This window comes from Gadus chalcogrammus, chromosome 11, assembly GCF_026213295.1.
Source record: "Gadus chalcogrammus isolate NIFS_2021 chromosome 11, NIFS_Gcha_1.0, whole genome shotgun sequence".
Taxonomy (NCBI): domain Eukaryota; kingdom Metazoa; phylum Chordata; class Actinopteri; order Gadiformes; family Gadidae; genus Gadus; species Gadus chalcogrammus.
This window is the reverse complement of record NC_079422.1, coordinates 24,228,248-24,240,283: the sequence shown is the minus strand read 5'-3', so window position 1 is coordinate 24,240,283 and position 12,036 is coordinate 24,228,248. Positions and strand designations below refer to the sequence as shown.

Here is a 12,036-nt window from a genome sequence, read left to right as displayed (position 1 = left end):
ACCGTTTGCCTTTTGTTGGGTTGTTGGGCATGCCCATAAAACCCGACGCAGCCCGGCTCGGTCCTGCGTTCCCACGGAAAGGCGCTTCTTTTGTTGGTGGCGCAGCGCAGGAGCGGCAGAGCGGCGGAGCGGCAGAGCGGCGGAGCGGCAGAGCGGCGGAGCGGCAGAGCGGCGGAGCGGCAGAGCGGCAGAGCGGCGGAGCAGGAGGAGGGGATAAGGAGAGATGGGAGGAGAGACCCGCGGGGGGACACAGTGTAGTAACAACACCGAGGAGCGAGGGTTCACCCAACGTGCTCCGTCCCTCTGCTCACTCCTCCGACTCACGGTGGCTTGTTTTGTGAAGGTTTGGAGAATCCTAGGACGTACCGTTAACCTGTTGTTAAAACGCATGTGATTAGGAATCAAATCCGTAGTTGTAACTTACTTTCAGCACCCCGGACAAAGGAGGAACTATACGTTTTTTTTCGTTTACAAGCGAGGGAACTTTAAAAGGACTTCAGTTCTTGTGATTGGACTCGATGGACTATCCGGATTAACTCGGAACCGTGGAAAGTGTTTTGGCGAGTTGTGATTTTCAGAGATCTCTAAAACTTGTTTACGCACTGGGAGTGTCACCAGAGATGTGAGCACCTGCGACCTGGGACATATTCATGAGGAGCGTTTAAAAAATACATATTCCTTCACGGGAAAACAATGTTTTTATATATGTAAGGTTATTGTGCCTGGGGAGAAGGCCTACCGTCAATGGATTAACCGATTCGACTTCCAACTTTGATCGACAGAAGTGCCTCTAGTAAGGTAAGGCTACGCTATGCACCGACCACAACAGAGGTGGTCCTGAGCCCCATCCCTCCCCTAGCCCCGACCCTCCTCCCCACCCCATCCCTTTTCCAGTCTGCTCCATTTCCAGTCCGCTTGTGCTGTTTGTTGTCATATATCCCACATGTGTTCGTTTAGTCTGGAAAGTTTAGTAACAAGGAGCAATTTATATGATCACCATTCCATTCATCACGTGTCAGGTTTCGGATGCCCGAGTGGGCATCTTTGGGGGAGTTATCTTTGACCTACGATGCAAAGCTCTATCTACGATGTGGAATCGTAGATGTGTTGGTGGAGGAGGTTCATTGTGGTAATGACGTGTAAAACAGCTACAAACAAGACACGATTTTCTCAATAGAAAGCAACTCGTCTTTTGGACATCCTCCTCAGTCAATCCCATTGGAGACAAACAATAAAAACACAACAGACAAAAGATGCACCTGTTTTGCTTGCACAAATGGGAAAGAAACGAGAAATGTGTGTTCAACTGTAGGGTTTCCCTAAATAAAACTCATTCTAATAAATAAGGAGGGATCGATCCAGTTTGCGGTGGTGGGTGCCACAGAATACAACCTTTGTTAGTGTAACGTGGGTCCGTAGGTTGACTCCAGTCCCAGTATGAATGCTTATTACAGGCTCCAGTACACGGTGTCTGCTGTGCCTGTTTTCTTCCATCCTTTACCACACAGCCTGGAAATCCTTTTCATCCCTCAAGGACAATAGCAAGACACAACATCGTCGACACTGATAAACCTCCCCAAGGACGAGAATGATAGTGTTCCTTACTCCTCACCCCTGACCTATCTGTTATGGCTCAAGAATCATCAACATATCGGCTCATTCTGATTCACCAAGTGTTTGGAATATGCCAAACGTATCAAAAAACAATATGAGAGATAAAGGCTGAAGGCCAGACGTGACGTCCGTCACAACTTCCACAGATTTTACTTTAACATGTTTAATATCATGTTTATATCATGTTAGTATCATGTTTGTCTTGCTAAATGATGTGGAATTGCAGTAAAATTGTTATCGGAGCCATAAGGAATATGTCTAGAGCCTGTGTTACAGACACAAGATAGCATGCAAACAAAGTGCATTCCACACTATTTTAAACCCCATCAGATCTCTCACTCCCGTGGACTTCAGCCAGACAAGGTAAACCCTCAGCTGATTCTCAGCAACGTAAGAGGACACTGAAACCAAACGATTGAACCGAAGGGCGGTGTCAGGAACGAGTGTATCGGGACCCCCACTTTTGTCATCCTGGTTCTCATAGCCTCCAGCCTATAGCTTCAATGCGCTCTCCTACAGCATGACTTCGTCACAGCGTTACATTGGTTTGGTCACACAGATGTTATAGTGCGTCGGGGTTTGGACTTTGTCTAAAGAAGAAATGTGCTCGCTATTCAGAATTACGAGACTTGAGCAGAGACTTTTCTCCAAAGCATGTTATTGGTTTGAGCTCCAGGGAGCCTTCAGGAAACTCTCAGGCCTCACCCCTACCAAAGAACATCATGCTCCCAACAGTGCCAAACAATTGATAAAAAAAACGGATCTATATAACAATAGTTTCAGTAACATATAAGCACATTTAAGCCACATTCCCATCCAAATCCACAATTATTATCAGTGAACCACTATGTCGTGGTCGTCATGTCTGAATAAAGGATAAATAAATGTGCATGAGAAGACCTGATGAAAGGTTGCTCAGCAGGGTTTTGACCCTGAGGTCACCTCCGTCTGCTCCACTAAGTGGCTTTCATCTACCAAGAAACCTCCACCACCTTTATAACTCATAAGGCACGTCCTTCAGCGGTTTGTGAGGAGCGTTTGGCACACTGCCTCAAAGGCTGCCCAGTTTAAACAGAGGTTATAATATACGATGGCTGTCGCAAGTTGTATTGACTCGGCCTCCACCTTGTTTGTACTATAAGCTCATACACGGGGTCGTAAAGCCAGGGAGATGTATGACAATGTGCTCTTACACATTTCACCCTCCCACCACAAATGAGCGATAAACATAAATGCACATTGGCGAATGTACATCGTGGAACACGTCGTAGGTGGGCCTACCCTCCTCCTCCCCATCCATGTTCATATGGGTTACCACACGCACACACACACACACACACACAGACACACAGACACACACACACAGACACAGACACACACACACACAGACACACACACACACACACACACACACACACACACACACACACACACACACACACACACACACACACACACACACACACACACACACACACACACACACACACACACACACACACACACACCCCAGGATCAATGGCTGGCCCGGGTGGTAGCCACCCGTGCCTGCACCGTAAAACTCATTTCCTATCGTAGTAATTAAATATCAATACAAATACAGAATTAGGGTGGAATGCTGCCTCTATCGAAGAAAATAATTGATTCATTGATTACTACTCTGCGTGAGCTGGTCCCCGTTCAGTGCAGTGGCCTGATTTGGGATCATCACACGCAAACTGAACCGAGTGGGCCAAAACCCAAGGACAGGGGAGTTGTTGACTTGGCGTTGTGTGATAAGATTCCGGTTTGGCATCTGCTCCAGTGACACTCCTCATTCCGCACGCTGGCTTGCGCCGTGGCAGTGGCCTTTGTGTGGATTAACCAGGATTACTCAGAAGGCCTTGCTCCTGCCAGGCCTGTTACCACCCACCAAATCACTTATCATAAGAACTGTACACACAGCCATCGTCTATCTGGATTTTTCATATAATTAATTGACTTGATTGTGGGGAAATGTAAATAAAATGCTGGTAGCCTTTAACTGCTCTTAAATGCAAGGTGACACGTGTATCTTGTTTTACCTTTCATGTAAAGCAAGCTTTGGAGTTTTTATACCTCTTTTGGAACAAACTCGTATAATCAATGCCTCTGAAATACACAAATCTTTAGAGGAGATTTAAACATGCATGCTGTTTAAATCTACTGCGTTTGCCTTGTGTGAAATCTTCTTTACGCTGCTTAGCCAAATCTGAACATGTTTGAATTCATGCTCTGCATATCACCACGGGGAGAGTTATCTGACATGTATTAGGCCTAAGTCATTCAACATGCTCACCACTCATAATGGGAAACATTGAATGAGACGGTTTATAAGAGATTACCTTCCCAGAGAGAAAGGCATTACTGTCTTGCATTAGGATAGTAGTCAGTAGTATTCTTTAGAATGGGGATGTATTGAAGACTCTTGATCAGCCCTTGTATGAGGTCGAGGTCCATAAACAACAGAATAGATTTGCATGCAGGTCTGTCTGCATGTCGGAATGTAACCAGAAAAAGTTGGATTTGGGTTTCAGACCAATGTGTGCTGCACTGTCAGAGCCTCCATGCTCACCCAAAGGTACAGCCAAGATGACAGAGTGCTGGTTATCCGTCCCTTTGATTTCTAATTCAATTATGCTATTAAGACGAGGGGCGTGTGGCAGGGCAGGATTAGCCCGGCCGATTCAGGGAAACCTGGAGAAGGCTAAGTCATGCCTAGGTCCGAAGCAATTTGTGTCAATGAGTTCCAGGGAAAGATGTGATTGGGCGAGAAGCAAGGTTTCCCTCAGACATGCACCCTAGCTTAAACATTGGTGCCCCAGGATAACAATAGATAAGGGATTGTTCTTTTTAGTACCCTGGCAACTGTCCAGTGTGAAAGTTGCCTGATAGAGTGAGTAGCATCGCCTACACCCTCGACCACTTGGGTAAATCATATTCTGTGGTGACTCACTGTCGTCACTCAGCAGTTTGACGCATGTTTACATCTTGAGGGAATGAACATGTTTCAGAGATCACGACGCGGTTGTTGTTGTTGATTAAACCCTCTGTTGTCCTGAGGGATGTCTTGAATTCGTTTTATTTCACATGGATCGCGGCTGTGGAACGTGTTTCTCTGTTAGTTCGTCAGCAGTGACTCAGACACTGGGGACTTGAGTCAGTCAGTAAAGTAGACCTGTCAGATGGATGGTTGTACAGAGATAGATAGATGGAGAGATAGATAGATAGGATGGACTTGAATGGACAGACGTTATGCCATGAGTTCATTCACAGAAAACAACGGGGTTCCATAGAAGCGAAGTTGGAAAACGACATTAACAATTGAGACGATTAGTCCGGGACTAAAACAGTACATGGCGATTATTTTCACTCACATGGTGAAAACAATACCACCCAATCACTCTACAACTCACACAACATAACACCAGTACACCGGCCAATGTGGGTCAAGTACACTCAGATAAACATGTCCGTCTACCCCCGTCCTATCCAATGAAGCTGGTTGGCTCCAGTGGACTTAAGCACCGTCATTAGCACCAAGAGACTAAACATCACTGCTGAATATTTTCATTCGTCTGGCGCTCCTGAAATACTTCTGCAGTCCCGTCCAGCACTCGGCAGAAGCCACAACCCCTCCTAACAATAGCCTGCCTCTTATATCACTTTAATTAACTTACGGTAATAAGCTGGTATTAGGGGTAGTGAATGAAGTCAGGACTGAAGGCCCGGGAGGAAGCGAGAGAGCTCTTGTTCCGTTTCACACTATACTTCAACAAGCGCCTGAAATCCAATTTCAGCGTATTACTCCACAAGCCCAGGGAAGCCTCGTGTTGACTCTCTGAAATCCCTGTCGCCTCCGCTGCCCCTGTGGGAAAGTTATTTAAATCAGCGTTATCCTCATTTGAATATGAGGATAATTCTGATTTAAATGACTTCCCATCATACGATTCGTGCAGTGGCATTATCTTCATTTGAGTGTGACTAATTAGCGACGCCGTGCTAACAAAGGGTTTAGTGCGTTTAATCTGCGGTATTTAAGGTAACATCTGGGTTCAAGGATGTCCTCACCTCTGCTGGATATGTCACCTGTCCGGTGGTGTTGGCCTATTTAGCGACAGCTCGAGGTGACATCTCATGTCTGAGCTGACACCAATCACACGCGACCGGCTTATCTGCACCAAACACGTAGGGCCTCGGTAAATCAGCTGTGTGGACGTACGTGCTACAAATACAAACACACACACACACACACACACACACACACACACACACACACACACACTATGACTTCACCCTACTAGTTGGGAATAGTTTATTAGCAAATGTCTGATCACAGAGCAGACGTGACATTTCCCACTAGATTAAGGTTATTGAATGGGTTTGAGACCTGATGGTAATTTGAAGGATTCTAATTGTCTGGTGATGGGATTGGGAGGGAAGTGTTGTGAAGTTATCACGCTATAATGACATTTACCATCCTGGGTATGTGTTGATGACTAACCTATGTGTCTGTGTTTGTCTCTGTGTGTGTGTGGGTGCTTGTGCCTTTGTGTGTTCCTGTGTGTCTGTGTGTGTGTTTGCCTGCGTGTGTGTGTGCGTGTTTGTGTGTGTGTGCGTGTGTGCGTGTGCGCGTGCATCCCAGGTCGGGAGATGTGTGAAGGAGCGTGAGGGACGGCCATGGGAGAGGAGAGAAGGTGGCTCCTTCTGGCTGTCACCACCGCTCTGACCCTCAGTCTGCTGAGTAAGTACCTCCACCCAACCACCACCACCACCACCTCCACCCCGCCTCAGAACATTAACATACGAGATAACAGGCGATAGGGAATGTTGTTGCTGTCTATCTCAGACCCGACGACATCCCAGAAGACGGATCCTTCAGGCCTCTTTCATTAACCTCACTTGAGTCCGTGCCGATTCCATGTATTCCGCTCAGAGCTTGTCTTCTACCTGTTTAGGATCACTGCTTTCAGGGCTAACATCCGTGCCAGACACCCCACTGTTTGTCCCCTGAACTATGACAGGGCGACAAAGAGCGAGCTGGTGATATGCTGCTGCTCGGTGGGTAAGCTGCCAGACCGGAGCCCTGGCGCACAGGGCTACAGTTTATCGGTTTATCCTTCACCCATACATGGGGGGGGGGGGAAAGTGATGAGGAGGTGGTTTTTGGAGCAGACAGAGTACGGGGATAGAGTCGCTCTTAAATAACAACACGGGGTGTGGATTGGGATTAATCTGGGATTTGCGCCATACCCCGCCCCTCAATCCCAAAACACCCTTTTGGTAGTAAGGGGGGGAGGGCGCACATGATCGCCCCTGCCATGTGTGCACGGCAGGGGGGCCGGTGAGGAGACGGTGGGGGGGCCGGTGGGAGGTCGCTGGCTCGGGGCCGGGAGATCAGCAGGGGGGGGGGTCTGGTGCCCTGCATCAGAGCCCCCAACACCGAGATTAGAGTGTAATCACCAGGCCAGATGAGTAGCAGGGCCAACACTGGCAGCCAGACACACACACACACACAGACACAGACACAGACACAGACACACACACACACACACACACACACACACACACACACAGACACAGACACAGACACACACACACACACACACACACACACACACACACACACAGTCACACACACACACACACACAGTCACACACACACACACACACACACACAAAAACAGGCACACACGCAGTCACGAACATACACACACACACGCACGCACAGGCACACAGTCAGAAACGCACAACCACGCACTCATACACACACAGACACACACAGACACATCAAGTCACACACCCTCTCACACAAACACAGAAAGAAGCGTAGGGTTTGGGGAGAGAGAAAGGGAGATATGAGAGACAGAGGGAGAGAGTCAGGGAGGAAGAACAACAAAGAAAGAGGGAGAGGGAGAGGGAGAGGACGCTAAGATGGAGGAGGGACGGCCCCAGGTGTCACTAATGGGATTGCATTGTGTCTGTAGCCTTGGCTGCCTCTTCTCCATCATGTCGCGGATTGCTGAATCTTTGGTTGACGTGCCCCCTGGGGTGACCTGCTAGTGCTACCAAGCAGAGCACAAGCAACAGAGAACATAGACTCCAGTCCAGCTCCTCAATATGCGTTCACGCCTCGTCCCACCCTGGTCTCCCTCATAGTCCTCAGTCGAGGGCGATCCCGGCCGCGCCCGTCCTCCCTCCGTCCTCATCACCGGTCACCCCATCCCCTTTAACACATCACGGTTTTGAAGCAACCCAGATTTCGTCGTTAAGTTTTACTACGGCTTGTCTGCCGGAGCAAACGAGCCGGGGAGGAACGAGTCCGCTCCGTCTGTCCGCCTCGGCCGTAACTCTGTGTTTCACGGGCGCGCTCGCTGCTCGCGGGCGCCGTGATTTATGCGTTCGCTGCCTGCTCGGCCCGGCGCCAGGTTTCATTACCTCCTGAGATCGGCGTCAGCGTTAAAGAGCGCAGCATGGCCGCTTAAGTGTGTGTGTGTGTGTGTGTGTGTGTGTGTGTGTGTGTGTGTGTGTGTGTGTAACGGTGTGTGTGTTCTCCCGTCCGCCGCAGGTGTGTGTCCGGGCGGGGCCTCGCTGGTGCGGGCCCGGGTGGGCCGCGTGGCCGAGCTGGGCTGCGACCTCGCCCCGTCGCCCCCGGACGCCGCCGCCGCCGCATTCCCCGGCGCCACACCCCCCGGCGCCCCGGACCTCTTCCCGCTGCACGTGGTGGAGTGGGTGCGGCTGGGCTACAACGTCCCCATCCTCATCAAGTTCGGGGTGTACGCGCCCCGGGTCCACCCCAACTACAAGGGTAAGATCTCACCGGCGGGAATGAACGCCATTGGGGTGGGCGGCAGCAGCTCAGGAGGCAGAGCGGGCTGGCTGGTAACCGGAAGGTTGCCGGTTCGATCCCCGGCATCCTCCTATCTGAGTGTCGAGGTGTCCCTGAGCAAGACACCTCACCCTAACTGCTCCTGAAGAGCTGGCTGTCGCCTTGCATGGTTGACTCCGCCGTCGTGGGTGTAAGTGTGTGCGTGAATGGGTGAATGTCAGGCAATATTGTAAAGTGCTTTGGATAAAAGCGCTACATAAATGCAGCCCATCTACCATTTACGTCCCATGACGACTTCAGCAAACGTTATAAAAAGTGAAGCGTTTTGGATTTATTGGAGGATTTCAAGGTTGTTATCTGGCTGTCTAGTTCTGTCCCAGAATGCACTGCGGGGGAAGCACACTGCTTCTCCGCTCCGTGCAGCTCGGACCTTGTAGCCCCGGCCTGTGCCTCACCCCCGGGTTAGACCTCCTGTTGAGCCCGTGCCACTTGACTGCACTCACGGCCTTCGCCCAGGCTTGCGGAAGAAAATAATTAACAAGGGGTCGAGGAAAGGGGTCATGGAGCGAGGTCAAAGGGAAGCTTGACTTGGTTAACCCTAAAACCGGTCTGATAATACGTTGGCGTTTGTGGAGGGAGGCAAACGTTTGCCTTCGCTGACTTTCTTTCTCCCGGGGGTTAATCGTGAACCCTGAATTGCGACTCAAGTGATTTCAAACGGAGTGAGACAGCGGGGGGGAGTGAGGGAGGGGGAGAGAGAGAGAGAGAGAGAGAAGGAGGGAGAGAGAGAGAGAGAGAGAGAGAGAGAGAGAGAGAGAGAGAGAGAGAGAGAGAGAGAGAGAGAGAGAGAGAGAGAGAGAGAGAGAGAGAGAGAGAGAGAGAGAGAGAGAGAGAGTGTGCTGTTGTGTAAAGACTTCAACGATGTACTTCTCTCTAAATATTCCCTGCCAGAGCGGTCTGAGGATGACTTACATACATAGGGGGGTTGTGTGATGTACGGGCACCCTGGTATTTATTAACGCTTGAGGGGACGTTACCCTAAATAGATAATCCAGCCCGAGCAGGCGCCCTGTAATTACTGCTGGTGTGCTGTGTGCTCCCAGACTCCAGCAGCCTGTAGTGCATGCGGCCGTCAGAGAGAGCGGACGGGCCATTTAATGGAGGCAGTAAAGGGGGAGGGGTTGCCGGGAGAGATGAGAGTGTGGGGGGGGGGGGGGAGAGAGAGATGGGGGCTGGGGGGGAGACGGGGCCTGGGGTAAGCTGTGTCTGAGATCTGGGTGTGCCTGTGTGTGTGTGTGTCTGTGTGTGTGTGTGTGTGTGTGTGTGTGTGTGTGTGTGTGTGTGTGTGTGTGTGTGTGTGTGTGTGTGTGATAATATTCAAACAAGGATCGGGGGTTTTGGGGGGGGGGGGGGGGGGGGGGTTACAGATTATAGAGTGAGGTCAGACCAGGAGGGACGGTGCGGTGGTGCTGGTGTTGGTGGGTTGGTGGTGGGGGTAGGGGGTCTGAAGAACGTCTAATGACAGTGTTTTATTGGTATTCGGGGAGAGATGACCCAGTAAATGGGGGGGGGTTGTTATGGATGGAGGGAGGATGGATTGAGGTGCTAGGAATAATAACAGGGTTTCCTTGCTGGAGCCTCATAATCCCGTCATTGTCTGGTGGAGAACAAAAGACAAAGCAGGGCCCACTCATATCTCCCCCCGATCTACTGCCAAGTCCACAGAACCGAGGAGGTCCCTCTCACTTAAACTAATAGGGAACCATTTTAGAAGGGGTCCCTGTCGATGTCGCATTGATGTTGATTCGGCCAATGAGACTCCCAGAATCCCTGCTAAACATCAGCAGCAGGGAGAGAGCAGGACGTACAGATGGAGGATCACCATCGTATCATGTGTGTAACTCCCTCCCTTCACCTGGACTCTATGTACTGGGCTGACGACGGGCGTCTGGATGAGGGGTGCACCCTCGTGTAGGCGGTTGGCCTGTCATTGTCTGAAGCCACTCATCTGTGGCGCCGTGGCCTAACGAAGTAAACAGCGCTGCGGAGGAGGCTTTGGTCCGGAGCCAAACAGAGCCCTGCACTTTAAACGGTCCCTGGGACTCCCTATCACAACAGCCCCTCCTGTCCCAGCGCTGGTGGGTCGAGAGTGGACCCATTACCCCCCTCTCCATCACCACCACCACCACCACCACCACCACCACCACCACCAGCAGCAGCACCCCCCCACCCTGTCTGCCTCCCTCCGTCGATCCCGGTGCCTTCCCCTCCCAGCGGAGGCAGATGGCGGGTGGGTTCGGCGACGCGGCGGCGGTGGCGGCGGGCTAATGTATTCTACCCTCAAATTAAAATGCAGGAAGGGGGGGATTCAGGGATCGGAGATGGAACCACAAGAAGGCAGGAAGGAGGAAAGCCCTCGCTCCTCCATCCCTGTCCGGGCCTGTCTTGAGATCAGGCAGGAGAGGGGCTGGGATTTAGTGCTCCGATCAAACGGTTGGGAGGGTTTCTGGGACTCCTGGGTTTAGGAGGGTGCCCCTACCTTTATGCTTTTTTTATGGTAGTCTGTGTTTGGAGGAGCGTTTGAAGCAAGGGGTGATTAAGTGGGATGGGCGTGGTCACTGGCCACATCACACAGCCCCCCCAGGAGAGAGTCTTATTGCAAGAAGAAGTTCTCACACTAAACAATGCAGAAAGGATTTCATTCTTTATTGAATGAGATTGTCTTACTCCTTCCTACCTGCAACCCACTTGAGTCCCAGACGCAGCTAATCAGGCTTCCGAGTGTCGTCTTTCCATTCCGGCCGTGGTGTTTCTACTGAGGCAGATCTCAGGCCATTTTTAGATCACAGGAGTCAGAAGCCGAGCAGAACATCAGAGCATCTCAAACAGGGGTGTCCTTATGATCCGTTTAACCAACTCGCTCTCTGCTGGTTTGAGGAGATATCAGGTGCATGTGGGATTGTGTGGCTCTGTGGGTGATGGATGCACACTGTGTGTGTGTGTGTGTGTGTGTGTGTGTGTGTGTGTGTGTGTGTGTGTGTGTGTGTGTGTGTGTGTGTGTGTGTGTGTGTGTGTGTGTGTGTGTGTGTGTGTGTGTGTGTGTGTGTGTGCGCGCGCGCGCGGCGCTAGAAACCTCGGTGCGACCCCCCCCCCCCCTCTTCCCCTCCTCCTTACACTCAGACTGTCCTTACACGGCAGAGCTCCTGATGTTGTCTGCTCTCTACAGGGCTAAGATTACAGGGGTTTCAGCTTTCACATCCATCTTCTTCTGGAGCTCTGCCGTCCAGTACCGAGTCCCCGGAGGGCTGGCCATCAGTCAGCCCGGGAACAAAGCGCCACCCGACCGGTGAGGGCTCAGCGACCCAGTGCTACGGCCTGTTTTGCGGACGGCTGTGTTGGGGAAATAGACACAGGCCTCTGAACGCGATCAGGTGCGGGTCGGTACGGAGTGACAATAGGCAAACATCCTGTTTCATCTCAGGCGGAACCATATACAAACACAGGCGTAGCAACTGGACACGTGCACAAACGCACACATGAGTGCGGATGCACACGTAAGTCAACACACACACACA

At 51.1% G+C, this 12,036-nt stretch overlaps 1 protein-coding gene across 1 annotated transcript in view; it reads left to right on the top strand.

Annotated features, from left to right (window-relative positions):
- The first annotated feature begins 7,641 nt into the window (after nucleotides 1-7,641).
- The window catches only part of igsf9b (immunoglobulin superfamily, member 9b), a 23,562-nt gene continuing 19,167 nt past the window's right edge, over nucleotides 7,642-12,036 (top strand). The window contains exons 1-3 of the mRNA XM_056602841.1: nucleotides 7,642-7,683; nucleotides 7,792-7,846; nucleotides 8,201-8,440. Coding sequence (XP_056458816.1) covers nucleotides 7,642-7,683; nucleotides 7,792-7,846; nucleotides 8,201-8,440 — 337 coding nt within the window. The remainder of the gene's footprint in view (nucleotides 7,684-7,791; nucleotides 7,847-8,200; nucleotides 8,441-12,036) is intronic.